The sequence below is a fragment of the Camelus bactrianus genome, chromosome 10, assembly GCF_048773025.1.
Source record: "Camelus bactrianus isolate YW-2024 breed Bactrian camel chromosome 10, ASM4877302v1, whole genome shotgun sequence".
Classification (NCBI taxonomy): Eukaryota; Metazoa; Chordata; class Mammalia; order Artiodactyla; family Camelidae; genus Camelus; species Camelus bactrianus.
The window spans coordinates 13,688,039-13,714,988 of record NC_133548.1 but is presented as its reverse complement, the minus strand read 5'-3'; the positions used below and the strand labels follow the sequence as shown (position 1 = coordinate 13,714,988).

The window sequence follows — 26,950 nt, the reverse complement described above, 5'->3', positions numbered from 1 at the left end:
TTGTTTATTTATTTTTATTGTGGTAAATTACACAAAACATGAAATTTGATGAATTTAAAGTTCTTTACAATTTTGGGATTCTGTGAGGTACTGTTTGGGAGTTAGGAAGTGGGACTGGAATGGGGGCCTCATTACATCACTCTGAGATCAGTCACTTGGCATATGAAGCTTTCTATTATATTTCCTCTGGCCATTGTTGGCATTCTATCATGATGCTCTGGTCCAGAGCCCAGCAGGTTACCTGATGTAGAGACTACATGCTCAAAGGCTGATTTAGGCTTTTATATACTGGTCACATCCCCCCCCCCCCCCCCCCAGATTCTAGCTGAGGGAATCTTGTGGGGAGAGAGGAGATATTTCTTGCCAGCCCAGCGGGAGAGATGGTGGAAATGGGCTAAGAGGTGGGGTAGCAGAGAGAGGAATAAACACTGAAAGGCAGAGATGACAGAAAAGGAAGATGTGGTTTTTAAAGAGAATGGCTATCACACATTTATTAAAGCTTAAACTGTGCATGCTTTACATTCAGCAGTTTCACCTATACCAAGAATCCTTATGGATATATTTACACAAATATGCACAAAGTAATCCCCAACCCCAAAGAAAACTATGAGACTTAGATTTTTTTAGATATATGTAAAATTTTGAAACAGTGTCCGATACTTTGTAAATAATCAATGTGAACTCTTTATTTGTACAAAGATATTAATTATAGTGAGGATTATAGTAATCAATAAAAATCTATCTAAATGTCCAGCACAGGAGAATGGTTAAATAAACCGTACTTTATCAAAAAACCACAAAGAGAATGGCTATCAGTTATTCCTTCCATTAGGGGTGAAGGCTGGAAAAACTGGACCTTTTGTGATCCCTCTCGTGCCTCTGAGTGATCTCTCAGAACGGTCCTAGAATACTTTCCTTAGTTTCTCTAGTTGATCCAAAACCACTGAGTTCACACTCATACAAGAAAGATTTGTATTGGCGGATAAATATACCTTGGACTTCTTACAAAAGGGAATGTTTAATTTTAACTCTTCCCTGACGTGTTGTGTACCTAGAAGTTGTATAGATACTGGTCAAAGAGCACAGGATCTGTGGTTCACCTGCTTGGGTTGAAATCCTGGCTCCACTCCTGTGTAGCTTTAGGCCAGTTAATTCACTTAACTGTGTTTATTTATTTTTTCCCTCTTACGTAAAAAGGGGTGTTAATTATAATAGTCACAACACAGGTTTGTTCTGGGAATTAATTGATGAGTATAGAACAAACAAAACAAAACAGAAACAGACTCCTGGATACAGAGAACAAACTGGTGACTGCCAGAGGGGAAGGGTGTGGGGGGGATGAATGAAACAGGTGAAGGGTATTAAGAGGTACAAGCTTCCGGCTGTAAAGTAAGTAAGTCACAGGCATGTAGAGTATACAGAGGGAATATAGTTAACAATATTGTGACAACTTCGTATGGTGACTTATGATTACTAGTCTTATTGTGGTGATACTATGTTGTATCCCTGAAACAAATGGACTAGTGTATGTTAATTACAACTCAAAAATGTGTGACATATGATGCTATTGAAGTACTAGCTATTATTGTCAACTAAAATGCAATTAATAATAAAGATGTAAGAAAAATATCAAGCAGATAATTTTGAATACTAGGACAGTGTATTTCTTGGTAGCATATATATAAAAACAGTACCATAATTATAAAGAATCTGCTAATTGCTAAAAAAGAATTGTGATACAGTACTACTGTAAGAGAACAAAGGATGGAATATATTATTCCCATGGTAATGAGGTTCCTCACACAATCTAGAAAGAAGAGAATATTTCACACAGAGAAAGGAGAAAGAAAATTTTGGACTGGGAAATAGCTGTATAATGTGCATTTAAGGGATGACAATAAGGTTGCAAAAAAAATAGGCGATGGCCAGTTTAGGACGAATCTGGAATCCATGCTAAGACTATTGGAGTTTGTGCTGTGGGCAATGAGGAAGTGTTGATAGATTTTAGGTAGAGTAGTAGACTGATTTGATACGCATTTAAGGAAAATCACCAAAGTATTTTTTCAATGCTCAGAGAAGAGAAGATACATATGCGTTGGAGTTTTAATGGCAAGATTCACTGAACACGTAAGCCTGGAATTGGGGTTGGAAGGTGGGTAGGACTGGAAGGAACAAGGAGAGGGCATTTCTGGTGAAAGGGGTCTCTGTGGTAGAAGTGAGGAGAGTGGGCTTGTGGGATGTGGAGAGGACCCTGAATTAAACAGAGGTGAGTGGAAGTTTAGTGAGTGAGAGCGTGAGGTTATGAAAGTCTTTAACAGTAAGTCAGAGGAGCTCAGGGTTTCCCCCATTTACTCCCAAGCAGTGGAGGATCTGAGGAAAGAAGGGTCTAGGAAACAACTTTCTGGCTGCAGAGTGCACGATGGATGGAGTGGGAGGTTGTGGAGACTAAGTGGCTTTGGTAATTTAGACATCGGCTGACAGCAGGCGTGAAGGTGGTGGCAGCAAGATTGGGGAGAAAGTGTGAGGGTTTATAGATAAAATTTATGGGAAGTGAAGGAATCCAGGAGAAGTGTTTTATGGAGATTCCCTGTTAAGAGAGAGCTATCAAGATACAATAAAGATGGTAAAAATGTGGGTGCTGGACTTGAGTGGCTCCCCAAATTCAGAATATCTTACAGTGGATTAGAAAGAACCCAGACTGAAGTCAGAAAGTCTGGTTCTGAGTCCTAGAATTTGCTACTTTCTGTGTGATCCTGGGTAAATAACCATTTCTCTGAGCCTTAATCTGCTAATATAAAAATTGTTAGAGTGGTCATCTGTAATGCTGATTGAGCACACGTTGGCTGAATGAATGAGTCCGCGCTACGTTTGTATTGTAAAGTGGTTTGCACTGTCTCACTTGCTATGAACGAGGTGAATTGGTTACAACCAGTATTTGTTTCATTGCAGGTTTCTGATTACTTCCTGCCCAGTACCTATGAATCACTTCCATGGCAAATACAAATAATGTGACCGAGTTAATCATCACCGGCCTTTTCCAGGACCCAGAGGTGCAGAGAGTGTGCTTTGTGGTGTTTCTTCCTGTGTACGTGGCCACGGTGGTGGGCAATGGTCTCATCGTTCTGATGGTCAAAGTCAGTAAGAGGCTGCATTCCCCCATGTACTTCTTCCTTAGCTACCTGTCCCTGGTGGAGATCAGCTATTCCTCCACTGTTGTCCCTAAGTTCATCACAGACTTACTTGCCAAGATTAAAACCATCTCCCTGGAGGGCTGTGTGGCTCAGATATTCTTCTTTCACTTCTTTGGGGTCACTGAGATACTCTTGCTTGTGGTGATGGCCTATGACCGCTATGTGGCCATCTGCAAACCCCTTCACTACACAACCATCATGAGCCGGCCTGTGTGTCACCATCTGGTGGCTGGTTCCTGGCTGGGGGGAATTTTTCACTCTATGGTGCAGATTGTTGTCACTCTCCAATTATCCTTTTGTGGTCCCAATGTGATTGACCACTACTTCTGTGACCTCCATCCCTTATTCAAGCTTGCCTGCACTGACACCTCTGTGGAGGGGCTTATTGTGTTGGCCAACAGTGGATTATTCTCTATCTTCTCCTTCCTTCTCCTGGTGTCCTCCTATGTTGTCATCCTGGTCAACCTGAGGAACCACTCAGCAGAGGGAAGACGCAAAGCGCTCTCCACCTGTGCCTCTCACATCACAGTGGTCATGTTGTTCTTTGGTCCTGCCATCTTCCTCTACATGCGACCACCCTCCACCTTCACTGAGGACAAACTGGTGGCCGTGTTCTACACAGTGGTCACTCCCATGCTGAACCCCATCATTTACACACTCAGAAACGCAGAGGTGAGAATCGCCATGAGGAGGTTGTGGGGTAAGAAAGTGAATTCAGGAGTGGAATAAAAATGAAAATCTGAAAAAGCTCCCCAATAAGCCTGAGCAGTAATGACAGAAGAAACACTACTTAAAGTCATAATGTGAGTGCGATTAAGTTAGAAACGCTACTTTGTTAGCATTCTTAATGGAGAATCTGAGATTGTATTTGCACCTCATATATTTTTGGTTTCTCATATACTACCTTGTTCCATGTAAGACCTGAGGAGGTAATGCCATGTTGTATTTTATTTTATTGGGGGGGGTTATAATTGAGGAAATTTTATTTTCTTTATTTTCTTTTTATTTTTCAATTGACGCTGTAGGCGGTTTACAACGTTGGGTGCTGTGTTGTATTTTAGTGGGCTCCTTATACTCCGTGGTATCAGTCATAGCCCTTTCCTCACTGTGCCTATTTTGGAAAATGCTGAAAATTCCTTCTCTTCTTTGGTGATCCATAGTGCAAGGTGCACAGATTTCAGCAAGGAACATCTGAACTTGAATTCCCACCGTGTCATCTTCTACCTGTACAACTTTGGGCTCATTCACTTTTCCGTGGTGTTAGCGTGCTGTGGTTTGTGGAAAGACTGTGGCACCTGGAGACAGAAGATTACACTTTGCTTTGTCTCCCCCATCAATGTGATCTTATTGGACTCCCAGGAAGGCTTTTCTACTTCATTGGAGCCCCTGCCACATTAATATGATTATAATATCTGAAATTCCATGGTAGAAGCTTTATTTCACAAGAGGAAGGCATTGTTAGAAGGGAAATGTCTCTGAAGGTGAAATACAATAAAACTATCGTTAACCATTAGTATTGTTACTGAGTCCAAACTTGTTCTGCTCACCGCACGACAGGCCAATAAATCAGGAGGTGAGGTATTGGGGGAAGGAATAATAACTTTATTCAGAAAGCCAGCAGACTGAGAAAATAGGGAACTAATGTTCTAGAGAACAATCTTCTCCAAGTCAGAATTCAGGCTCCTTTTATACTGAAAAGGGGGAGGGGGTATGGTTGGTTGTTGCAAACTTCTTGGTGTTGGAATCCTTTATTCCTACAGCTGTCCATGTGGGTCAGGTCATCATGTCCCTGTAAACCGCCAACAAGACAACTGCTATTCCCTGTTCTGCAACTTTTTACTTCTATATGAATGGAAAAGTGTACCCTTAAAGGGTAGAGCCTTGAGGATGCTGAATGTATATTTCAGGCTACAGAAAACATTCTTTTATAAAAGGTGCAGAACCAGCATGACTCAGCCCAGGAAACAGAGCACAGGGTTAGAGCTAAAGGAACAGATCTAATATGGGGTCAGATATGTCCTCCCCTATCATAATACGTTAATCTGAACAATTTTACAGGACCATTCCCTTTCTAGACAGTTGTTATCTGAGCACTGGTATATGGTTTAAGCCAAATCCAGCCCATTTCATATGGCCTGTGAGCTAAGAAAGGCTTTCACATTTTTAAGTGCTTGAAAAAAAATCGAAGTAGCATAGTATTTTGTGACATATGAAACTTACATGAACTTCAAGTTCTAGTGCCCATAAATAAGGTTTTATTGGACGGTAGTCATGCTCACTATTTTACTTCGTGTTAGGGTGGCCTGGTTAAGCAGTTGTGCCAGAGACAGTACGGTCTGCAAAGCTTATATATTTACTATTTAACCTTTTCCTGAAAAAGTTTGCCAGGCCCTGGTTTAAGCCATAATAACACTTTAGCTTGCTCAGCAAGAAATTTGGAGGCCAGTGTTTCCAGGGCGGTTTTGTTGCTTCTCTGATGCTGGGGCACCTGGCGACTGCCTCTTTCATTCTCCTGGCTGTCCCCTTGTTGCTGAAACACAGCCTCCTTACCTGCTTACTGAATTGAGACTTGAGGACAGAGTTTTGGATGAAGTAGAGAAGGCAGCTTTCTTTCTTTGCCAGGCAAAGGAGGTCACACTAATACATGGTATAAAATCTGTGCCAGATACACTCACGTGTACCACTCAACTCAGAAGAAATTCTGTTATATCTCTACTAGGGTACCTCGACAGTAGCACTGTTGACATTTTGGATCAGATAATTCTTTGCTGTGGGGGGCTGTCCTGTGCCTGGTAGGATGTGTCCTAGAAACCATGACCTCTACCTGCTAGATACCAGTAGGCTCTCTTCTCCACCTAGTTTGTGACAATGAAAAATGTCTCCGGATATTGCCAAGTGTCCTCTAGGAGAGACATTGCCCCTGACTGAGAACCACCGATCTGTGCACATTTCTCCTGCTATCCAAAAGGAGACTGTCCTTAGGACGTGACATTTTGTAAACGTAAATGATGTAAAGCGAACAGACGATAACCTTCGGATGCATCCGGCTAATGAATACACAAAACAAATCAGGATAAAGCACGGATGCTCACAGTCACAGCTGAAGGCTACTGCAGCTTGATGCTGAGAAGCTGGGCAGTGCGGCTCACCGCTGGGGGCGGGGGGGGGGGGCTCTGTAACTCTGCAAGACAAACACTGCTGTTTTTGCTTTTTACCCTTTTCCATAAAACCAAAAATCCTCTTTGGATCCTCCTTCTGTCCACACACACACAAAAAAACAGGTACTAATGTAAAAGTGAGGTGGCTTTTTCGAAGTGAACTTTTGAAAAGTGGGGAATACCTGTACCTTCATCCACACCAAAGCCAAGGAGAAGTGCTATTTCAGTTTTCTGATACTTGTCGCCCGTATTCCTTGGATCCATCCTCTCAGTGGTGTCATTTCATGTAAAGCCACATAATTGAGTCCATGATAAGCCAGAGCTGTATCTAACTGACCACTGAACAGCGCAGAGCCGCACAGCCCAGCTGCCCTGTGGACACTGGGTGAAAGTAATTTACATTTTCTATTGATTTCTGAAGTTATGTTACCTACAAGGAAGTCTGAGTTGTTAGTATCCAGGTCCTGCTTCCCACGAGGTAAGCTGCCTGATTAGGAAAGGGAAAGGCATGGCTCTCTGGGGACCAGTCTTCTCTCACTTGATCATCATGCCTTCCCCCTGGTATCTCTTAAGCCGAGTGAACTCAAGGCTGAGTTGCCAGAATTCTTATTTTTCTGTGGAATACATAGGATGCAATTCTATTGTGTTCTTTTGTTTTAAATCAGGTGAAGTAGACCCAGTGGTCTTGTCTTCACCATTCCTAAGCCCAAGGCTGCAGGAGGAGCAGATCCTCTATCTGGAAACTTCTGAGAGGCAGGAGCTCTGGTTGACAGCTTGGCCTTACTGCTTTCAGACTGAAAAACTGGGAGACCTGCATGATCTGGTGGCTGTTCTCAGGGCATTATTTGCATATCTGTGGTCAGGACAGAAATAGGAACTGTGGTGAGAACAGCAAAGCCACAGAAACACTGGGGTGAGTTTTGTCTTGTGAGCATGCACTTCTTTTTCATGTGATGATTACAGTTCCACTTTGAAGGTAAAGGGAATGGTGCCAGGAAGCCCATGGCATTTTACAAAGTGCTCTCAGATCGGTTTGGTCTTTGCTTAAGGCGAGCATAGTGCTAGATATGGGATTCAGGGATGGAGAAAAGTGTGATCTTGGTCCTCGGGGACCTTTGTTCTTGCAGTATTTACTGAACGCTTGCAATGTACCAAATACTGTGCTACAAAGGCAAGGGAAGATCTGTATCTACTATTCCCTCATTCTGTGTTCATTCACTGAAAGCTCTTTTGTAGAGGTGCTTCAGTTAGCACTGGAGATGGAGTGTTGAACAAGCTGCAATCTCTGCCCCGAGAAAGTTCAGTTTTCTGGGACAGATGATCACATAAAACAATTCCAAGTCAGTGTGTCAAGTGCTGCATTTCCGGAATGTCCTGAGAGAAGAGGGCCACTGACTGTAGGGTCTATGGATTGGGAAGATGGATTTCCTGTCTCTGAGAAGACTCCGAATTTGCAGTTTCAATGCTAGCATTTCAAATACACAGGGGATTATTATGCAACTCACCTGCTTAACAAAGTGGTCTTTTGTATCATTTCAGGTCACCCTACCCAAATTATTGCCTTCTAGTGGTGACTTCATGGCTGACACACGCAATGTGACAGAATTCATTTTTCTGGGACTTTCTCCTAATCGGGATGTGCAGAAAGTTTGCTTTGTGATATTTCTGCTCTTATACACAGCAATTGTGCTGGGCAATTTGCTCATTGTGCTCACTGTCATGACCAGCAGAAGCCTCGGTTCCCCCATGTACTTCTTCCTCAGCTACCTGTCCTTTGTGGAGATCTGCTACTCCTCTACCACAGTCCCCAAGCTCATCTCAGATTTGCTGGCTGAAAGGAAAGCCATATCTTTCTGGGGCTGCATGACACAGCTTTCCTTTATCCACTTCTTTGCTGGCACTGAGATTTTCCTGCTCACTGTGATGGCCTACGACCGCTACGTGGCCATCTGCAAGCCCCTCAACTACACCACCATCATGAACCGGCAGGTGTGCGCTGTCCTGGTGGGAGTAGCATGGGCGGGGGGCATTGTGCATTCCTTGGCTCAAATCCTTCTCATCTTCCGCTTGCCTTTCTGTGGCCCCAATGTGATTGACCACTACTTCTGTGATGTGCTTCCTCTGCTCAAACTTGCCTGTTCTGACACCTTCCTCATTGGTCTCCTGATTGTTGCTAATGGGGGGACCCTGTCTGTGATCAGCTTCGTGGTCCTGGTAGCCTCCTACGTGGTCATTTTGCTCCATGTGAAGAACCAAAGCTCTGAGGGGCGGCGCAAGGCCCTCTCCACCTGTGGGTCCCATATCACTGTGGTCACCTTGTTCTTTGGGCCCTGCATCTTCATCTATCTGAGGACCTCTACCACTCTGCCTGCGGACAAGATGGTGGCTGTGTTTTACACAGTGATCACCCCACTCCTCAACCCTGTCATCTACTCCTTCAGAAATGCTGAAGTGAAGAAGGCCATGAGAAGGCTGTGGATCAGGACAATGAAACTAGGTGAGAAATAGAGGCTGAGTCTTGGTGGTGTTTCATGGATTTAGAATGATGCTGCATCCCAACTGAAGGGGCAGAAGGGATGGGGGACAGGTCCCAGGACTTGTTAGTTCTAGAGTTATTCTAACTGATTTCTATCTTCAACAACTTAATTCTAATCGCTTGTAAAATATTTCTCTTATAGATGTACTATTATTTAACTAGCTATTTTTTGTTAGATGTTTTAGATCATTTCTAATTTTTTACTAATTAAATAACACTGTGGTTAAATATTCATGGATATAAAATTTTAAATCTACTTTGATTTTTTTTAAAAGCTCACTTGCTATAGTAACTTTTTTTGTTTTAAAAGGTATAGCAACTTTTGCTGCAAAATGTTAAATTGATTCTTAGAAAGGTTGTTATACTTAATCTTCCTTGTGAAAGTAGTCCTGACAGAATGAACATTATCATTTACCGTTTTCTTGGTGAGAAATAAGATGTCAAACAATCTCAAAGTACTTCCCCACAACATTCTTACTGACTGCAAAAGTTAAAAATGTAACTCTACAGTGGAAGAATGTGGAGGACACTCCCTTAAACAATTACTGCAAGTTGACACCATCAGGACAGAGACTGGTGAGGCCCACAGTCTCATTACTGTGTTATTCCTACCAAAATATGATAACCTGAGTCTCATCATGACAAAATATTAGGCAAATGCTAACTGAAGAAATTCTGCAAAATTACTGGCCTGTGTTCTTCTAAAGTGCCAGACAGAAGAATTGAAGAATGTTTCTGGATTACAGACAGATGATAACCAGATACAACCTGTGACCCCTGATTGGATGCATGCCGGATGAAGGCCATGAGCCAGTAAAGCACTGCAGATGATTTCACAATTAATTTCCTGATGTTGATAATTGTAGTGTGTTTGTATCTTCAAATGTCCTTAGATTGAGGAATTACTAAGATACCTAAGGCAAATGTGCATTATCATCAACTTTCAAACATTTCAGAAAAACTTGGCTTATTTTCAACTGAGATAATGAATGATAAAGAAAATGTGGCAAAATATTAATATTTAGGGAGTTTGGATTAAGGATATACAGGAAGTCTTTGTATTATTATTATTGCAAACTTTTTGATGTCAGAAACGATTTTAAAGCATAAAGTTATAACATTTTGCAAATTAGATAGACATCTTGTTTAATTTGCATTTCTTTTTGTGAGTGAGGAGGGCAGTTTTAGTGTTTACTTCGCTTTGAGTCTTGTTTACAAATCTTTTAATGTTTAAAGCTTTATATTTCTACACGGTAATACTTAGCAGTTTTTTTCTTTTCGTTTCTTCCATCGTGTCTGTTTAGATTATCTTACCAAATTAAGAATAGTGTAATTTATATTTTCTTTTAAAGTTACTTAAATTTTAAATTTAATTTTGTGCATAGACAATATATTCATAAGGTTTAACAACATCACCAAAAAAAAAAAAAAAAAGAAAACGGTATGCAAGTGAAAAGTTTTATTCCATTCCTTTCCCCATTCCCATGTCCCCACTAGATCGACACTTCTCTTAGTTTTCTGTTTTTCTCTGGAGTTTCTTTAAGCAAATACTAGTTTATATATGTTCTCGTTTATCTCTGCCTTTTAAATTGACAACAATATGCTATGTAAACAGATCTGAAACTTGCTTTATTTACTAAACAATATGTCTTGGAGATTTTTCTGTATTAGTACAAGGAAAACCTCCTCATTCTTTTCCTGTAGTTTTGTCATATTCATTGAGTGGATGTGCCATCACTTACCTAAGCAATCTTCTGATGAGAAATATTTGGATTGTTTCAAAATGTTGCAGTGAATAACCTTGATGTAAATGGGTGCAGCTAAACTAGGATATATTTCTAGAAATAAAACCGCTTGATCGAGTGTGGGTATTTGTGGTTTGATAGATATTACCAAACTGCCCTCCATACCAGTCATACTTACTTGCACTCTCACCAACAATTTTGTCTTTCTTGTAAAATGTTTTGTTGACTTTGGGATTTTGCTAATCCAATAGTTGCAAAAGTGGGAGGTCAAATAATTTTCATTTACATTTCTCTTATTTCAAATGAGGTTGAACATCTTTTCATATGTTTAAGAGCTATTTCTATTTTCTGTAAGCTCTTCTTATAATTTCCCCATCTGTATTTAGATTGTGGTTCTTTTTATTATATTTCACGAACTATTTACGTGTAAAGATTGGTCATTTATGATATGACTTATAGATCCATAGATCCTCTTCCTGCCCCTGTTTGTCATTTGTTTTTGACTTTGTAGTTTGATGTTGATGATGATGATGATGATGCCGCCTAGAAGAGCCAGGACCACACTGTGGCTTTTTATGGAAGCTTTATACATATGTTAACATCTAGAAGGCTAGAGGATGTTGTTTCCCAGTGTGAACTTTGGATTTAGTTTGGCTTCTCTTCCTGCTCTATATCCCCCCAAAAGAACTTATTGTTTTGATTAATATCGTGTTACATTTACAAACTTATCTAGAAAGAATATCTTAATATAAGTCTTCCTGTCTAAACCATGTTTTGTTCTTCCATTTGCTGACATCTTCCTTTGTGTTCTTCAGCAGTATTTTAAAGTTTCAAAAAATTAAAAAAATTGTGTCCTTTTAAAAACTTTCCAGCTGTTTGAGATGTTGTTGACATCCAACACTGTGTAAATTTAAGGTGTACAGTGAGGCCGTACAGGTATTGTCTTTCTCTTTCTGATTTATTTCACTCAGCATGATGCCCTCAAGGACTGTTTGTGAAGTTGCAAAAGGTACAATTTCCTTTTTCTCATGACTGGTATTCCACTGTGTGTATGTGGTGTACAGTAAAGTAAAACACAATAAAATGGGGGTATTCCTGTATTATCTACTCTCTTCTTTTTAAAAATATATTCTTGTTGAAGTATAGTCAGTTTATAATGTTGTGTCAACTTCTGGTGTACAGCAAAATGCTTCAGTCATATAGGAACATACATATATTTGTTTTCACGTTCTTTTTCATCATAAGTTACTACAAGATATTGAATATAGTTCCCTGTGCTATACAGCATAATCTTGTTGTTTATCTATCTTATATATAATAGTTAATGTCTTCAAATCTTGAACTCCCAATTTATCCCTTCCCACCCCCTTTGCGCCCTGGAAACCATAAGTTTGTTTTTTATGTCTGTGAGTCTGTTTCTGTTTTATAAGTAAGTTTGTTTGCCTTTTTTTTTTTTTTTTTTTTTTTTTAAAGATCCCACATATAAGTGATATCATACGGTATTTGTCTTTCTCTTTCTGGCTTACTTCACTTAGAATGACATTCTCCAGGTCCATCCATGGTGCTGCAAATGGCGTTATTTTATTTTTTTTTTTATGGCTGAGTAGTATTCCATTGTATAAATATACCACAACTTCTTTATCCAGTCATCTGTCCTTGGACATTTAGGTTGCTTCCATGTCTTGGCTATTGTAAGTAGTGCTGCTATGAACATTGAGGGGCATGTATCTTCTTGAGTTATCCTACTCTCTCTTGGCCTGTAAGTTTTTTGCTGAGAAATCTACTGATAGCCTCATGAAAATCCCTTGTATGAGAGAAATATTTTTTCTCTTGGTGCTTTCAAAATGTTTTCTGTCTTTGGTTGTAAACAGTTGTTATTATAATGGACTTGGAGAAGATTGTTTTGTATTGAAATTTGGGGATGACCTATTAGCTTCATTAACTTGGATGTCCAAATATCTCCCCAGACTTGGGAAATTCCCAACTACCATTTCTTTAAATGACCTTTTTATACTTCTCTGTCTCATCTCCTTCCTGGACTATGTTAATTTACAGATCATTTCTTTTAATAATATCCTGTTATTCACATAGGATTTCTCCACTCTTTTTTTTTTGACTTTTACAATCACATAATATTTTATTTTATTTTCCCTTCAAATTTTATTGAGATGTAATTGTCATATTCCTCACTCTTTTTCTTTTTAAACTTCTTTTTCTGACAGAGTAATTTCAAAGGTTCTGTCTTCTGTTTCACAGATTCTTTCTTCTGCTTGATCAGTCCTTATAATGATGCTCTCTATTGAATTCTTCTTTTCACTCATTGTAGTCCTCAGCTCCAGATTTTCTGTTTGGTTAGCTTGATTGTGGTAATCATTTCACAACTTACATGTGTATCAGATCATCAGATTTTATACTTTAAATATGTACAAATTTTACTTGTCATGAATGCTTCAATAAAGCTAGAAAAATTAAAACAAACCCAGTACTAATTATTTCTACCACCTTTCAAAGCAAATGTTGTGTGTGCATGTGTATGTGTATGTGTGCAATGTGCACACATGTGCATTGGTCTATGACAGGAAGGTGCAAACTGGGGCAGAAAGAAAGTGCTCTCTTTCTACATTTTTAGGTCAAGAGAAATGCATGCATGGGCCATTGTTTGTATCTCTTCATTCCATTCCATCAGCCACTGTTACTCTTAGAAGTTCTTTCCAGGTTCTGGATGTAAGCCAGATGTTAATAATATTGTGGTTTTGCAACATTTTTTTTTTCTTTTCCAGAGATATTTTAGTCAGAAGTTGAGAAAGGCTGAGCCTATGGCAATAGCCAATGCCATTTAGTTTGAAACAAATAAGTTATGGAGGAAGGTATTGATGTACATACAGAAGAATTTAACATGTTTCCTTTGCAAGAATTACTGGGGCTTTAAAAATAGAGTTTGAGTTCTTGCAGTAGTTCAGATGCATTATGGGAAGATGCCACACTCATACCATTGTTTCATAATTCACTTGTCCAAAGACACAAAACTCTGAAGAAGTAGCGTGGCTACACAGAGCAAAAGCAGACTGGGGGTATGTTGTAGCTCCGTCTCCTGCTGATCTCTTTGCTTCCTAATGGGGCACCAGCTCCTGGTGACATATTCTGTATAGACAGGAGATGTTACACCTAATCATTTGACACAATAGAACAATTTATTATTTGTATAGGTTTGAACAATTCTCTTAATCTTTTTGAGCCCCAGTTACCTAACCTGTCAAATGGGAATACTAGTTTCTGCAGTATACTTTGACTATATGTGAGGTGCTAGAAAGAAAAGTCTGCCCAACATGTCTGTGGTGGGGACAGAGGGATGATGTGATATTGAATTGTCTTCCATCACTTGCTTGAGGATGCAGAGGGAATACTCTAGGGGGCAGGACAAGAAATTGCTAATCATAACGCACAAGTAGGAGTCCCGACATTATAATTGGATTAACTAGAGATTCTTTAACCTCTAAAGGAAGTGACTGGGAAGTTGACATTTGCTGTTCTCAGAAATTCCCCAGACAGGAGATGTTAGAAAAGGTCAGGGAATTCAGTTCTCTCGTCTCAATTTTCCATTGCATTCACTTTAAATACTTACAGCTTCAGAGTCCAGCAAATATTTTTCTAAATCCTCATTTTGATGGTTTTTAGGGTAGATCTAGTCCCTTGTAATTTTCTTCACGAGGAAGTTATTAAGTGCTGGAGTTGGCACATGTAGGTGGTGGCACTGATGGCACCCGGTGAGTCCAAAGAGGAAGGTAAGTGTTAAGTAATGCCTTTCTGTGTGGAACAGATTCAGTTTATTCACTGAGCCTTTACCATGAGCCATGTGAAGTCTTCCACAAAGACTCAGGCAGAGTCTTTCACACACATTGGCACCTTTCATTTTTGTTACTCCGGCTTCCATGCACTTCCATACCTGGGCAGTCTTTTCTAGATTTGCTCTCTTTCAGCTGGTGGGGCAGACTTTAGATATCACCCCACTAAATCTCTCCTGCCAACTTCCTTCAGTGACAGGGTGAGAAAGTGACTCTGTGGCTTGGCTTAGAGCAGATGTCACAGTCACCCTCCCAGAGCCACTTGGAACACAGTCAGTGTGGAGATCTTTGAAAAGTCAATTTTCAATTAATTGTCGAGTCATGCTTTGGAAAAATTCAAGAGACCTGGCTTAAACATGTTCATGTCTAGAAACTCCTACCATGAAGAAATGAAAGCATTAGCTGTCTTCAAGCCTGAGTGGAGATTACACTGCACAGAAACTCAAATTTTGTTGAGGGCCAATCTTTGCCCCAAATTTCCAAGTTTTAGATCAGTGAGCACTAACACACCATGTTTCTTTGTGTTCGTGAAACAAAAATCTCTGTTTTCCTGGGGTGACTTGTGGAAATGAATCAGTTTTCTGACTCCAAAAGATTCAGAAGATAAAGTTAAGAAGCAAGGCAACGAACAATATTCAAGGTAGGCTCATTTGCTGTCTCTATGGGGTTATAATTTGGAATATTTTTCAAAAGGAAGCTCTTATTATTTTTTTAACACTAGATACCCCCAGTAGAGAGGATATACTTTATCTTCTGTGGTGTTTATAGGACGCCACAATGATACCTTGGTTTTGAAATAGATGTAGTAGCAGATGGGAGATTCTGGAATCAAACCTCAGACACTTATTAACTCTGCTGAGCCCCCCACCCTGTAAGGTGCAGCAGTGGGTATGAGACACTGTAAAAGCCTTCAAAAGGTTCTATTCTCTTTTGTTGGAGAGACCAGACAGATGTATGTGAAATAGCTAGAGAATAAATAACCCTTGGTGACAAGTGCTGGAGCTGTGATCCCTAGTCACCAAGGCAGATCTTGCAAAGGCCCTTTCCCTGGCCACCTGCTTTGGCTGACACCTGCAGCGCCCTCTCCTCTCCAGGACCTCTAAGGTCTGCACAGGCTGTCTGGGCAGAAGTTACACCTGAGGAAGATGGGACACTGAAGTCAGACCACACTCTTGTTCACACTGTTACTGTTATTTTTTTGGATCTTACTCTTCAGTTTTGCTTTGCCTTCTGTTATAAACATGATTTTCTTCTCTCTCCATGTTCTCCCTCCAATCTGGAAGTGGACTTTGGGTAAGTACAGGGGGAGCAGTCCACGGATCAGATAAGCAATGGAGCAAGTATTGGATGGGGATTCATGGAGCTTACCGGGCTCTGCACCAAACAGCTGTGTGATTCTGGGCCCAGATTCCCTTCTAAAAGAGGAGGAGTTCATGAACTTCCTTCCAAATCTAACAGTTTATTTACTCAGTAAGGGAAACTAGCAAGGAGAAGCCCTGTATCTGACCCCTCTGGTGGTAGAATATCTTTGGAGAAAACGTAGGAGAAAAGGAGTGCTGGAAAAGAGCAGGGCAGTCAGATCTCCTCGTCCTCCTTGTTGTCCTCCCCCCCCCTTTCTCCTTCTTCTCCTTCATCTCCTCCTCCTTCTTCTTCCTCTTCTCCCTCTTCTCCTTCTCCCTCTTCTCCTTCTTTCTTTCTTCTTCCTCCTCCTCCTTCTTCTTCTTCTCCTCCTCCTTCCCCTCCCCTCTCCCTCTCCTCCTCCTCCTTCTTCTTCTTTTCTTTTTTTTTTTTTTGTTGAGAAATATGTTTTATTCTGTGGACTTACTGAAGACTTAAGCCTGGGATACAGCCTCTCAGATAACTCTGAGGCACAGTTCAGACCAGTCTTATTTTTCAGAACTCCCAGGACATGGAGTTCTATAATAAGAAAGGTATAATGAGAAACCACAGATAAGCATCAGATTGAATTTTCACAGAAGTTGTTTACTGGGGCCAACCTATCTTTAGCTTCTATGTTCATCCTTCTTTGGGTTTTCTTGCCACAAACCTTAGAAATGTGCAGTTACTTACTGTCTCATAAGAGCACATACTTATTTTTCAGAATCTCTTCCTTGGTCCTGCCAATTAAAAAGTCAGAATTAACGTTATCCCACAGGTAAAATGCCAGTGCCACTGTCAATAGCTTACAGGTCTGATAACCTTTTTATGAAATCCTTTCTCAAATATTTTCCATTTCTACTCAGAGTATTTTTTTAAGTTTATTTATTTTTTAATTTTAATTAATTTATTTTTCATCTTGTGGTGGGAGGTAATTAGGTTTACTTATTTATTTATTTTTAGAAGGGATACTGGGGATTGAACCCAGGACCTCATGCATGCTAAGCATGCGCTCTACCACTGAGCTATACTCTCCCCCCACTCAGAGTTTTGATAGATGTTAATTTCCTTTTCTTTCCTCCATTATAAAGACTTTAAAAGTTTAACTTTTTAGTGAAATTTGATTATACCAAATATATATCTTTCTCTGTTAGCATTCAACAACTTGGAAAGAAAAATACAACTAATTTTTTTAAAATACGAAAGCTAAAGTGGTCCTTACAAATCTTCTGAGACACCCTCTCTCACTGACACCCCAAATCAGAAGCAATTATAGAGTCAGGGAGCACTTACTTTCAAAGCTAAATTTCACAGAGATTATTTGTGAAATTAATTTTTTGTGAAAAATATTTCTATTTCTAATACAGCCATCTTTGCTTTGAGGTGAAACATGCCCGCTTATAACTTCTGCTCTTTGCCTAAGCATCCTGAGTGTGAAATACTGGCCCATGGCAGGAGAATCAGCTGGATACATAGAGGAGCCTGATGGGGAGGTAAGGGAAGGGCACAGTAACGCGAGTATAGTCTTATGTCTATTTTATACATTAGGAAACTGAGGCTCAGAGAGGTTTAGTCCTTGCCCTAGGCCACACAGCTCATATTTGAACTGAGATCTGTATTTTCTAAAATGTAGGTTCTTCTACTGTCTCTCTTACTTCTGAAGTGTGCCTATATTGAACGCATAACAAGGGTGTCATATCCATCTTGCTTTATACCATAATGTGGAGTGGACTTTCACTCCACAAGTGCTAGAATTTCTCAAACTCAGTTATTCTGCAACCTTTGAAACGAACCAGGCTCCCTAATAAGCATAAGAAAGAAGCTAAAAAACGAGAGAGGAGGGGGGGAAAGGACAAAGTTGCCAAGCTTCCACCATTATTCTTGGAGGTGGGCACGGAGAAAGGGAAATGTGAGTCATTTGAGTTTATCTATCTATAAATCTCTATCTATCTATCTATCTATCTATCTATCTATCTATCTATCTAATTGTGATAGAATACAAATAACATAAAACGTACCACTTTAACCACTTTTACGTGTACAATTCAGTATATTAAAGAACATTCACATCGCTGTGCAACCATCACCACCATCCATCTCAAGAGCTCCTTTTGTTGTTGCAAACTGAAATTCTGTACCTGCACCCATTAAACACTAACTCCACTTTCCCCCTCCTCCCAGCCTCTGGTGAACACCCTTCTACTTTCCGCCTCTGTGAATTTTCCTACTCTGTGGACACCATACAAGTGGGCTCATGCGGTCTTTTTCTTTGTGTGACTGGCTTAGCACATCACACAGCGTATTCGGCCCTGTGTTGTTACATAGCCCACTATTCCATAAGCTAGTTGTGAGATGCTTCAATCAGAATCCCAGGATGTTGCAAGTCTATACAAACAAAGGTGGGTGTCACAGCTGCCTCTGAAGCAGGAGCACCTTAATGAGTCCCCATCACATTCTGCACTAACAGGGTGATAAGGCGGAGTAAAAGCTTAAATCAGTTATTCTCTGATACTCTTATCAATTATCCTGTTATACAATTATTATTTGTTTTAAAACTTGTGAGCTCATTCAGTTCTCACAACAGCACCATGGAAAAGGTATTTTTATTTCTGTTTTTCAGATGAAAATTACAGGCATGGAGGCAAATGGTAGACTTGTTAATGTCACACAGCTACTAAACGGTTGTGTTGAAGCCATGTCTCCTGACCTCAAACCTGGTGTTCCTGTCACCAGGTTGACGGGCACAGGCTGGCCTGGACTGCAAGCTGGCTGTGAGGTGTATGAATATCAACTCAGGGGACCCTCAGCTTTGCTGGGAGGGCTTGCTGCACCCCGAGGGAGTGACGACTTCAGAACTGTGGTTGTGGATTTTCTGTGTCTGATTACCCTTCGTCAGTCCTCAGAGCCCCCTGAAGACCGACTCACATCTCCTCCTCTCCGTATCCACCCCCAAGGACAGTGGTTGAAGCTTGATGACTGTCCTTTCCCCTTTCAGCCAGAGTCTCTCTCATGCCTGTTAGGAAGCTAGGCTAGTTTCAATAATTGTAGAATAACTAAGGTTGAAAAACCCTAGCAGTGGCAGCAGAAATTTTGTTCCACATTATGGTGTGAGGCAAGACTGATCAAAACTCTTATCATGCAGCCAAATACAAGTGCACACTTCAGGGCTAGGCTATGTAATAGGAACATCTACATTTTGAAAGATACAGACTTCAGTTAAAAAATGAGCTGTGTGGCCTTGAATTAGTGACTAGCTCTCTCTGAGTTTCAATTTTTATGTATAAAATTTCCTCTTATTTTTATCATAAGGATTCGTCAGCTATTGCATGTGCCTGAATCAGGGAAAACGCTTCAAGGAAGCATTATTACAAACTGAGATGCTATTTTGGGAATAATATCAAGCATCTGATGACCTTTGTTTTGTCTATTTGTCTCAAGGAGAGCATTTTTTTAAATGGGGGGGGATAATTTTAGGTTTATTTATTTGTTTATTTTTTTAAACAGAGGTACTGGGAATTGAACCCAGGACCTTGTGCATGCTAGATATGCGCTTTACCACTAAGCTGTATCCTCCTCCCTAATGAGGACGTGTTTGGAGACACTCAAGGTACAGAGGGGACTCAAGAGAGAGTAGAATGACAATTGTCCTCAAGACCTGAAAAGGATGTTTCTCATTATTGAGGCGACCTTTGATTTCTGTGATTGCAGGTCTCAGCTCCAGCGCCTTAAAACATGGCTGCTACAAGCAATGTGACTGAAATCATATTCTTGGGATTTTCCCAGAACCGGGATGTGCAGAAGTTAATTTCTGTGGTGTTTCTCCTCACGTACACGGCCATTGTGCTCGGTAATGGCCTCATTGTGGTGACCATCATGGCCAGCAGGGGGCTCACCTCCCCCATGTATTTCTTCCTTGGCTATTTATCCTTTGTGGAGATCTGTTACTGTTCTGTCACGGTCCCCAGACTCATCCTTGATTCTTTTTTGGGGAGGAAAGTCATTTCCCTCAAGGGCTGCATCACACAGATATTTTTCCTCCATTTCTTTGGTGGCGCCGAGATCTTTCTCCTGACGGTGATGGCCTACGACCGCTACGTGGCCATCTGCAAGCCCCTGCACTACACTGTCATCATGAGCCGGCGCGCGTGTGGCCTCCTGGTGGGGGTGGCGTGGGGTGGGGGCTTGCTGCATTCTGCCGGGCAAACCTTCCTCATCTTCCAGCTGCCCTTCTGCGGCCCCCAGGTCCTCGACCACTACTTCTGTGACGTTCACCCGGTGCTGAAGCTGGCCTGCTCGGACACTTTCCTCATCGGCATACTCGTCATCACCAATGGCGGGTCCATCTCCGTGGCCAGCTTCACTGGGCTGCTCGCTTCCTACGTGGTCATCCTGCAGTCCCTGAGGACCCAGACCTCAGAAGGCCGGCGCAAGGCCCTCTCCACCTGCGCCTCTCACGTTGCAGTGGCGGCCCTGTTCTTCATCCCCTGTTCCTTTGTCTACATGAGGCCCTGTGTCACCCTCCCTGCAGACAAGGTAGTCGCCGTGTTCTACACGGTGGTCACACCTCTCTTAAACCCCGTCATTTACTCCTTCAGGAATGCTGAAGTCAAAAACGCCATGAGGAGACTGATGGGGAGGAAAGTGATTTGGGACAAGAAATAGGGGATTTAGTCAGGGAAAACAGGAGGGGCAAGGGACGGGGAACTGTGGCACCGAGATCCCATGCTGCCTCTACCTTTAAGTGGCCAGGTGGCCTTGGGCCAGTCACCTTCTTTCTTTAAGTTTCAGTTCCCTCATCTTTATGGGCTTGGATAGGACTGATGGGGTCTCTAGGATAAAGTCTAGGAGGGGGTCCTCTGGTGCTGCACTTCCACATTTGATGGTGACCTTGAGGCAGATTGGCTAGTTTCGAGAGAACAAACGCTCCAGAAACCCAGGCGCCCTCTGGGAATAATGAAGAGGTCGGTGGGAGAGGACAAGGACCTACTTCGGGGAACAGTGTCTGAGTGCCCTTTGTGTTTGAAGAGCCTGACCTTTGGATTTGGGGAGGTGAAAGTTTAGGAAGGAAGTAGGGGTCACGCCAATGCTTAGAAATTCTATGGAGCCGACATAGGAGGATTTGTCCAGTGGGTTCTGGGCAGGCCAAGCTGAGTTAGCAGGATTTGGTCCTCAGAACAGGAAGTATTTTGGCTTTTGATAGAGATTCCCATGAACTCATGCCATCATTATATTCAGGTGTTCAAGGAATCAGATGGAACCACAAGGAGATTTTAAGTGATTTGAAAACACTAGTCAATGATATCTACTCAGGCACAAGTTTTATTTTCCATGTATCATTACTTTTTGATGTTTAAAATTCTCTTCTGTTCATACCTGTCTGTCTTTTTAATTCTCATGTTTCCCTTCCTTATGCTTTTGTTTGGCCCGTTAATTTTCTCTGTCTTCAGCCTCTTACCTTCTTGAGTTTCTCAGCCATTCCAACAACACACCCCAATAACCTGCCCTCTTACACAGCCACAGTGCCTTGTCGCTCTCTAGCTGTGAGCACCCCACTCCTATCTATGCCTCATTCTGGAGCTGCCTGGTGATTACAGTATGGACTTAACTGCCCTTGGGTCCTCACTTCTTGTCCTATGATACTTCAATCATTTTTTTGAGTCCTACTGTATGTAACCATCACCCCACTTTAGAAGAATATACCACCCCTCCTCAAAAGTCTTCAGTGACTCCCTAATTGCCTTCTGAATCAACCACAAACTCCTACTTGACTTGTAACAACCTTAAGGCATGACCCACTCTTAATGTTCTATTTTGATGTTCACTTACACTCTGGTAAAGCTCATTGTTTTCTGAACATCCCCTAGTGCCTGCCATCTAAAATATTTTCCCATCTCTACTGGTCAACATCTGACCTACCTTCCAATGTGCACCTGAAATGCTGCTGCCTTTGGGAAGCTTCCATGATCATCCTATCTGGATATGTCCTTTTCCTTGTTTGAACTCCCAAAGCACTCAGCAGGGATCCCGTAAGGCCTTTACTAGCTTTATTTCAGTGTTCATTTTCCTCCATCAGAATGCCACTCTTGAGAATATGGCCTGAATCATATTTATCTTTGTATCTTGCTTTAAGTGACATACAGTAAAACTTAATAAATATTTGGTCAATTAAATTTCTGGAAATCATTGGTGCTTCACACTGTAAGTGAATAATAGTTATTACAGCTTTATTTTTGTCTCAATTTTCTAAATAATACACTGATATCACATCACTTAAGACAAATCAATAATCATTCCTTACATTGTTTCTGAGAATAATGTTTATAAACAAAGAAGCAACATGTATGTGTGTGTGTGTATTTTACAATGAACTGAGAGATTTCATGTATTTTATCTCATTTGACCCTAAAACACTCTGGTGAGATGGGTATGCATCCTCTCTTTTGCAGACGAAGAGACTGAATCTTTGGTAGGTCAGTGTCTTGATCAAGGTCACAGAGTTACTAACCCACAAAGCCTGAGTTCAAACCCATTTGCCTGATTTCTAAGCTCCTGCTCTCTCTGTATATTCCTCTGCTTTTCTTAAAGATCACCAGGACATAAACACATCTAAGTCTCTGAATTCCAAATCTGAGGCCTGATAATTTTTTTTAATTGTCAGATTTTCTCCCCTGGAATCAATTCAGAGTAAATAAAAAGTATTTTTAAAAATGTAGCATGAACTGCCTTCATGCTATATAGGTTCACACTGTATTCCTGGGTCCACAGAAAACCGGGACCTGAGACCCAGATCTGGAAGTGGAGGGCAGGAAAGCAGGAAGGTATGATGCTTCTGTCTGCTCAGGCCCCTCTTCTCATGGAGCCAAAACCTGGGCGTTGAGCTGGGAGAGTCACCTAATCCTTGGGGTCAAAACCCAATGCGTCCGCCAAGAAGAGATTATTTTCCTACTGACATAATGCTGAAAATGGCACAATTCTTAAGAATATCACACAGATCAGAAAATAAGAATCAGAAAACTGAACTGAGCATCCTCCTCTAAATTTCCTAAAGTTAAATCTCAGGAGGTCACTGCCCTGTCGGGGGAACAATGCTCACTTTGCAGCTGAGGAAACTGAAGGTGAAAGACGCTTCCAAAGCCCTTGATGCTTTTTCTGTACCAGCTGTTTGTGAGCCAGGATTGAGTCCAGGATTCTTCAGGTACCACAGGGGTTGGTGCAGGAGCAGAGCAGGAGAGGATACGAGGCAGCCGAACAGGCGTGTGTGGGACTTCAATCAAAACAACTGATTATCTCTTTTTAAAAATCTATTTTATATGTTTATGTTGATAAAAAGTATTAAAATCCCCAAAAAGTTTAAAAACCACTATCATATACTATGCTTACACTTCTTTCTTGGTTGGTTGTAGCCAGGTCTCCTGTGGCTTGGTTATGGATTGGAAAACTTTAGGAAATGACCTCCATTCTGAACAGGGAAAGCGGAGGCAAGTCTTTGGCTAAAGTTCAAGTCCAGAGGGTCAGGGCAGGAACTTCATCAATGAGAGTGAAGGCGTGCCTCAGAAAATGTAGCATGTCCAATTGGGGGGGACTCTCTTGAACATGAAATGTTGACTCAGCCTGGTTTGAAATTGCCTCACTTTTTGGGACGAGGCCACGATTGCTTCTTTCTGTTACGATTTCAGACTGTGCCATGGGGCTCATAGCATTCAGAGTCTTCTTCGTAATTAAAAAAAAGTGTGACTTGTTTAGAACTAGACGTTCTGTACTTTGTTTATGCATGTGGTTCACATCAAGCGAATCGGGTGAAACATGGTCATCCTAAGTCATTCTAAGAATTCTAGGTGTTAGGGCTTTTACCAGTTGAGAAGCCATCTCAGGAGACATCTCCTTGGTTCCCTTACTTTGTATCTTTGCTCAACATCCACATTCAGCGGTGTTCTGGGAAGCAGAGAGATCAGATGGAGATATGGCTTCTCTTGGAAAAAGTCTGAAAAGCCAGGTGTTGGCAACAGGACGAATAACATAAATGGGCACCATTGTGTATCTTCTAGAAATGGTGGTTTTCTCATGGTGGGTGAAAACCTACTCTGGAGAATCATACACAGTGTTAGAAGTGACCTAGTCATAACTACCATATTCAGGGCATCATGGAATGTGGGCACTGGAGGAAGAATTATTGCCCTGTTTTATGTGGATTCAGTGAACTCAGATAACTTTGGCTAAAATCACCCCGTAGTTGAGGGTGTGCCAACATACGATGGAAACTTCCTATTATCCCTGCCAAAATTTAAAAATTTTGTCTTGTCTTGTTTTGTTTTGAGGGGGTAATGAGGTTTATTTATTTATTTATCTTTAATGGAAGCACTGAGGATGGAACCCAGGGCCTCGTGCGTGCTGAGCACTTGCGTTGGGTGAAACCAAACAGGAGGATCTCAGTCAGTGCCTAGACTGAAGCTGACTGCAAGCCAAACCCTCAGGCAGCAGCTTTAAAAAAAAAAGAACACATATTTTATGCAAATACATGTAGAGTCCTGTGGGATCATAAGCATAAGCCCTGTTGGCCACCAGAGCCAGGCAATCTGGAGGTGTTCCCTGGGTGACAGTTGCAAAAATTGGGGCTCCAGACAAATATAAATGGTCCTTTCAGGAAGATACAGGCAAGCTGTAGTGAGGCAGGGGGTGTGCAAAGATGATGTCCCTTGTGCTATGTCCCCCAAGAGCAGCCCCATGTACGCGTAGAAATGTGCCAGACTAGAAGCCTGCCCACTCAGGCCAAATCTTCTGAACGAGAAAATAGGCCTCTTTATCACAAAGTCTGGGAATGAGTTTCCATCTGCTATCTGCGCAGTGCCCTGGGTGGGGTGGCAGTTGGCCAAGAACTGTGTCTCTGATTATTACATTCCCACGGGACCCAGGAGTGCAAGGCCCCGTGATCTCCAGAGCCAGGTGATCAAGGGGTACCCCCTGGGTGGCAGCCACAAAAACAGAGGCACTAAAAGGGTGTTAAATCCACACCCCACCTCCCCAGGAGTATTGGTGCTCTGGAGTGCGACAAAGAGAAAGTGTAAAAATGGCGCCTGCTGGGAAAAAAGTCTAGAGTTAAAAAAAAGAGAGATGGTGTCCTCTGGCTTTAGCAAGGCAGAGGGCAAGTGTAAAAATAGATCCCACCAGCCACCATCCCTAGAGAGGGTCCTGGGGGCCCTTGCCCCTCTGGCTGATGCTTTAGGTTTAGCAAATAAATCTCTTTTACATAAAGTCTGAGCACTTTCCAAATGGCTGTTTCTTTTCTTTTCCTTTTTAAAAATTTTGTCTTGTTTTGCTTTGTTCTGAGGGGGTAATTAGGTTTATTTATTTATTTATCTTTAATGGAAGTACTGGGGATGGAACCCAGGACCTTGTGCATGCTGAGCACACACTCCACGGCTGAGCTGTAACCTCCCCTCCCAAATGGCTGTTTCTGAGTTGGACCCTGGAGTGGGTGAGTCTGCCATGAGCCCCTTCAGAGCTGTTTCGCAGTTTGGGTCTTATGGACATGAGTTCTGTTGGTTTTCAAAGTCAGATGTGCTGGGGGCTTGTCTCTCAGGTACAGGTCTTAAAAGCTGGGGTGTCCAGTATGGGGTATGAACCCTTCACTCCTCAGGGAGAAGCCCCAGTCTTGTGAGTTCCCTTCTGATTGTGGGTCTGTGCTGGAATGGGGTTTATGGAGAGACTGTGTCCCAGCCTTTCTTACTGGCTTCAAAGTGACCTTTTTCTTATTTGCCTGATGTGAAGGAGTTGCTCAGCTAGTTTCCAGGTCTTTTTCAGAGGAAATTGTCTTGTATGTAGCAGTAGATTCAGTGTGTCTGTGGGAGGAGGTAAGTTCAGGGTCTTTCTACATTGCCCTCTTGAAATGCCTCTCTCAGTTTTGAATGTTAAAACAATCTTGCATTCCTGGGATAAATCCCACTTGGTCATGATATATAATCCTTTGTATACATTGCTGCATTTAATTCAAATATGTTTTATTAAGGATTTTTTTTTGCATATATGTTCAGGAGTGATGTTTGTGATTCTCTTAAAAAATTTTTTTTGGTCAGGTTTTGGTGGCAGAGTTATGCTGGTCTCATAAATGACTTGGGAGGTTTTCTCTTCTATTTTTGAAAGCATTTGTGTAAATCTGGTGTTATTTCTTTAAGTGTTTGATGAAACCAATGAAATCATGTTGGTTTGGAGGTTTTTGGTGTGTGTAATGTTTGTCAACTATGAATTCAATTTATTTAACAAATATAGGGCTATTCAGATTAGGGTCAATTAGGTAAGTTGTATTTTTCTAGAAATTTACTGTTTTCACCTAAGTTGTAGAATTTGATGGCTTTAGGTCAACAAATGACATTGATATTAAAATTAAGATTGTTCATAATATTCTTTCATTATACTTAATTTTCTGCAAAATCTGTAGTGCTAATCTTTTTCCTTCCTCATATAAAAGAATTATGTGTTTTCTGGTTTTTTCTTCAGCAGCCTATTTAGGGACTTACTGGTTTTCTTGACGTCTTCAAAGACCCATTATCTTGCTTTTGCCCATCATTTTTCCTGTTTTTAAATTTTCTATGCATTTAATTTCTGTTATCTTTCTTGTTCCCTTCCTTGTATTTACATTTGCTCTTTTTAAAATATTTCTTAAGCTGTAAACTTGGTTCATAGATTTTAGATCTTTCTTCATTTCTAATATGAAAATTTTACACTGTAAAGTTTCTTTAAGTAACGTCTTAGTTGCATCCCATAAAATTTCACATGTATTTTTATTATTCAATTAAAATGCATTCTAATTTTTTAAAAAGTGATTTCTTCTTTGATCAATGGATAATTTACAAGTTGTTTATTTTCCAAATACTTGGGTTTTTACTTGATATCTAATTGTTACTGATTTTTAATTTAATTCCATTGTGAGTGATGCCATTCCTTTTACACGTACATTCAAATTTGTTTCGAAGTCCAATATAAAGTTTGTCTCGGTGAGTGTACCATGTATACTTGAAAGAATCTGTATTTTTCAGTTTTAGGGTGTGGTACTCTATAAATATCAGTTAGGTTAAGGTGGCTCATGTGTTTTTTTTAGATCTATGTT

General features: G+C 41.1%; 3 protein-coding genes across 3 annotated transcripts; all 3 read left to right on the top strand.

Moving 5' to 3' along the window:
* Positions 1-2,990: 2,990 nt before the first annotated feature.
* LOC105076431 (olfactory receptor 4B1-like) lies at positions 2,991-3,920 on the top strand. The gene has a single exon (XM_010964526.1). The coding sequence runs from the start codon at positions 2,991-2,993 to the stop codon at positions 3,918-3,920; it is 930 nt and encodes a 309-aa protein (XP_010962828.1).
* A 4,007-nt stretch (positions 3,921-7,927) lies between these two features.
* LOC105076430 (olfactory receptor 4X2) lies at positions 7,928-8,857 on the top strand. Its single transcript, XM_010964524.2, has one exon. It carries the CDS (start codon positions 7,928-7,930, stop codon positions 8,855-8,857), a length of 930 nt encoding a protein of 309 aa, XP_010962826.1.
* A 10,724-nt stretch (positions 8,858-19,581) lies between these two features.
* OR4X1 (olfactory receptor family 4 subfamily X member 1) lies at positions 19,582-20,511 on the top strand. The gene has a single exon (XM_010964523.2). The coding sequence runs from the start codon at positions 19,582-19,584 to the stop codon at positions 20,509-20,511; it is 930 nt and encodes a 309-aa protein (XP_010962825.2).
* Positions 20,512-26,950: the final 6,439 nt, after the last annotated feature.